The sequence below is a fragment of the Alosa alosa genome, chromosome 7 (genome assembly GCF_017589495.1).
Source record: "Alosa alosa isolate M-15738 ecotype Scorff River chromosome 7, AALO_Geno_1.1, whole genome shotgun sequence".
Taxonomy (NCBI): Eukaryota; Metazoa; Chordata; class Actinopteri; order Clupeiformes; family Clupeidae; genus Alosa; species Alosa alosa.
The window spans coordinates 35,152,604-35,156,893 of NC_063195.1; the positions used below are offsets into that span (position 1 = coordinate 35,152,604).

The 4,290-nt window shown below is 43.6% G+C and overlaps 1 protein-coding gene across 1 annotated transcript in view; it reads left to right on the top strand.

The window, feature by feature from the left end:
• The first annotated feature begins 1,059 nt into the window (after window positions 1-1,059).
• Window positions 1,060-4,290, top strand: part of tekt4 (tektin 4) — a 7,078-nt gene continuing 3,847 nt past the window's right edge. The window contains exons 1-4 of the mRNA XM_048248488.1: window positions 1,060-1,725; window positions 1,872-1,942; window positions 2,050-2,193; window positions 3,104-3,326. Of these exons, the coding sequence (XP_048104445.1) occupies window positions 1,183-1,725; window positions 1,872-1,942; window positions 2,050-2,193; window positions 3,104-3,326 (981 nt within the window). The 5' untranslated portion in view covers window positions 1,060-1,182. The remainder of the gene's footprint in view (window positions 1,726-1,871; window positions 1,943-2,049; window positions 2,194-3,103; window positions 3,327-4,290) is intronic.

The following is a 4,290-nucleotide window of genomic DNA, read 5'->3' on the forward strand; positions in this document are numbered from 1 at the left end:
AACAGTAATGAGGTTGCAATATTGGCAAATAATGGCACTACAATGTATAAAACACGTAAGGTAGATTTTTTTTCTCACACACTTATAGCCTTTCCCTCTTTTACTCAGAATTGTCAAAAAGACGTCAGTCAGTATCATCCTGCTATGAAGTCACCCCAGATATTTTAACGTCTACTCACCTGTGTGTGTGGCTGGTCACAGATGCTGTTTCAGTGTGTGCAAAGTAAAACTGGTTTAGGGCAGAACACTATGGCCAGTCCTGAGAGAGATAAACAGCTTTACCAAAGATCCTTGATTACTAACTTCAACTCTCTCTGGCTTTACTGTGTATTTGTGTTTCACCTACATCACACATATAGGTTGTCATCGGTTGGATTTTTTCCAGCTTAGATAAACATGGTCTAAATACTCTAAAAGAGGTCGAACATGAACTGGTCAAGTGTAAAAACTGAATCACCCAAAAAACATAGCTCAGTCTAGAAAATACAGCTAATGTTGGTCTGTTTTGTATCTCTTTTCAGCAGCAAAGGCAATCAACATTTTGGTAGACCTTCTCATTTATGTACATTTGAAAGACACAGATATATTTGAACCTTTGCACTTTACTATTTGTCCCATATTCTGTTGCCCAGGAAAGAAGTAGCCTAATCAGTAAAGATTGGATTGGATTTAGTTTAAAATAAAATAACCTAGGCCTACGTGTTGTGAGAAAAGTTTTGAGAGGTCTTAAGGTTTCATTGAAAGAAAACGACAATGCAATCCACACAATGTGTATGCCTGCTATAATTTAATCTGTTATTGTCTGTAACTGTAATTAGGCTACTGTAGCCTAGAGACATAGCCTATAGGCTATTGTGCATTCTTGTCCTCAGGCCTCAAGCCTAGCTTCATTCCAATACAAGTGTGAGACTGGATTCACCTGTAGACCCAGGGCAATTAGTCCATGCCCTCTCCCTCTGGTGAAAACAACAAGCGACTGTGTGCAGTAGCCTAATGCCGAAATCACCCTACTCAGCTTTCTGACTTAAAGATGCTTCAAAGGTGCGTCCATGGAAACAGGTATCCTTGGCGACGCAACACAAACACAGTGCTGTCTCAGTGCTGCACACTGTCGTTGCACGTTCATTCCCCCCCGGAAAATCGAAAAGTCTGTAGCCTAATTTATTACCCTTTTGCACTGAAATGTCAGAACGTTTAGTGTCAAGACCGCATTACGACACCAGAGCCGTGACGCAAAATGAACACCTGCTCCAGACTGCTCAAACTGATCCAGAAACCACATTGAAGGAGAACTTTTTAACATCGTCTGGTTTGGCTACTGCAGGATACAGATCGGCGAAATATACTCCGGCAGAATGGCTTGCCAAAAACAATGCTACCTTAAACCAAGCTGTAACCAATCTGAACAATTCCGAGAAAGTTCGCCACGAATCCAAAATGCTTTACACAGAGGCAGAGGTGAGAACTTTGCGCACACAGGCCGAGGGCACAACGCACTTGGGTGAGAGGTTACAAGATATTCAGTTTTGGAAGGCTGAGCTTGAGCGGCACATCGAACAACTTGAGGCGGAGACGGTCTTGCTTTTAGCTGAGAAGCGCCGTTTGGAGAAGGCTTTGGACGCGACAGAGATTCCTTTTGCCATCGCTACAGATAATCTGACATGTCGGGAAAGACGGCTTGGGCCCGACCTTGTTAAAGACCTTGTGGAGGAAGAGCTTATTAGAGTAAGAACGTTTATTATTATTATTATTATTATTATTATTATTTGGCTGTAATTATTAATAGTAATGAATGGATATTTGTAACGTAAGGCCTAGCAGTAGGCCTAGGCTTATGTTAATTTTGTTTAAAATGTTGTTTCCTAAATCAGGAGGTGGAGTTAATCAGAAGCATTCAGGCACTGCACAAAAGAACACTTGACCAGACTGTTAATCAAATAAAGTAAGTTATTGTAGCCCAGATGGCCCCATGGTGTTGTTGGCCTATTTGCTTTGCATTCTGTGTTCAAACTAAATATTTAAATTGTGCCCTTTCTGGGCATCTTTCAGGTCTAACAGGGAGTCTAAGCAAACTTTGGAGATGGACTGGTCTGATAAATATCAAGCCTACAGTTTAGACAACCAGTGTGGCCGCTACAACAACAAGAGTATTGAGACACAACATCAGTCAGGCTCTGCAAAGATCCAGGATCAGTGAGTCTCCTCAACATTTCCAGGCTGTATGCATTTGGCTAAATCCATCTGTCTTCAAGGTTGTGTTACAGCCTGCTGGGGTTTCAGAACACTTCTGGAATGTTGGGTAAACATTTCCAAGCATTCTAAAAGCTAAATGAAATATTTCACCTGAGGTGGAAAATGCTGTCTCTGTGCCTCAGGAATGAGAAAAGGCTTTGTCCTGTGGCACCCCATTCATATTGGTTTGTATCCATTCAGTACCATAATCAAGGCTATCTAGTATGGTATCCGAGGCAGTAAATGGGCAGCACTGAGGGAAGTCAATGTAACTCTTTGACCTTGGACTGTGGATTGTGGTCTGGGTTCTCTAACCATCAGGACAGGAAGGCACACAATAATTAAATATGCACACAACAATGCAATATACTGTATTTGATCTTAGGTACACAAACAAGCTTTCAGCTAATACAACTTGATAATATATTGATACACCCTTTATTGATAATTGAAGGTTTATTTGACTCTCTTTGACTGTTGCCCTCTTGCTCTTGACTGTTGTCATTCCTCTCTTGTATTCAACAATCCAGTGAACCAAAGGTGCATTATTGTATGTAAGCTACAGCTTTAATAAACAGCCCATATCTCTGCAGTTTGAATAATGCAAATAACTGGATGGCTTGGAAACCCTGAACTGAACCAAACTATACACTGGGCGATTGTACACTACGGTGTTCACCATTTTGCCCACAGGGAGGCAGTGTAGTCCTATAAAATTGTTAGGCAACATGATAGTGACAAACAAAAACCTATTTTTCACATTCAGTTCACATTCACTTTTAGTATACGAGTTACATTTGACATACACTTTGTGAAGGCATACTGTGCAAGTGTGTCTCACGTGTCTGTCCCATCCGACCCTCCTTTGCAGTGTGAGTAACTGTGAGCAGTGGATGCACTTCACACGCGCCAACGTGGCGACAGCAGAGCGCGAGACGCGGGCGAGTGCCGAGCTCAGGCAGCTGATTGGCCACGTGCTCCAGGACACGTCCGAGGACCTGAGGGCCCAATGCGCCAGAGTGGACGAGGCCTTCAACCAGCGCTGCCAGGAGCTGACCGAGGCCAAGGGGCAGCTGGAGATCCACCTGTCACAGGTGAGAGTAGAAGGCCACACCCTATGAGCAGCTGCATTTCAAGTGTGTCACATAGTGTAGCTACCAGGCCTGTGCAGAGTGCAGTTGAGCTGATATCTTCTCTCCCTCAATCCTCCTCTGATATGCAAAAGACCTGGTTACTCCCTTTACAATTAGGTTGCAAAAATGTAGGCTCCAATCTCTCTTTGATATCTATGGCTTGTACCTATGGCTTGTACAAGTTAAAGTAGGCCGTCTAAACTTAAATTCCAGTCCTAACTATTTTTAACAGTTTCAATTTAGTATGCAATGTGATGCGAACCCAGGGTAATTGCAGTAAAGCAGTATATGAACTGACAAAATATATTGATAATATCACATTTGATAAACCCCCTCTGAACAATCCAAGCTGCCAAAATAGAAAGGTCAAAACAGCTCTCAAGGATAGAAGGATACAAGGATACAAGGAAGTTTATTGTCACATGCATATAGTTACTGGAAGTAAGAAATGCAGTGAAATTATGTCTGGTGTCAGCCTATTTGTGCATTAATGGGGGTAAAAGTGCAGTAGAAGAGGGGTTTAGTAGATTAAGTGGCAAGGGCTGCATAAAAAGGTGGGGAGGATTGGGATTGGGTGGGGGCACCAACAAGGAGCACCCAAGAGCAACAGGGGCAAGGAAAAACTCCCTTACCAAGGAAGAAACCTTGGGCAGATCCACGGCTCAAGGGGCTAACCCAACTGCCAGGGGTCTTGGTGTGTGTGTTGGGGGGATGACAGGGGAGATGGGATAGTGTGCTGTGTATGTGGGGAGAGGGCAGTGTGCAATATGTGTGTTGGAGAAGCTTCCTCATGAGACAATGTGATGTGTATTGGGGGGGGGGGGGGGGGGGGGGGGCAGTGTGCTGTAAGTATGTTGGGGATGTGTGTTGGAGAAGCTTCCTCATGAGACAATGTGCTGTGTATTGGGGGGGGGGCAGTGTGCTG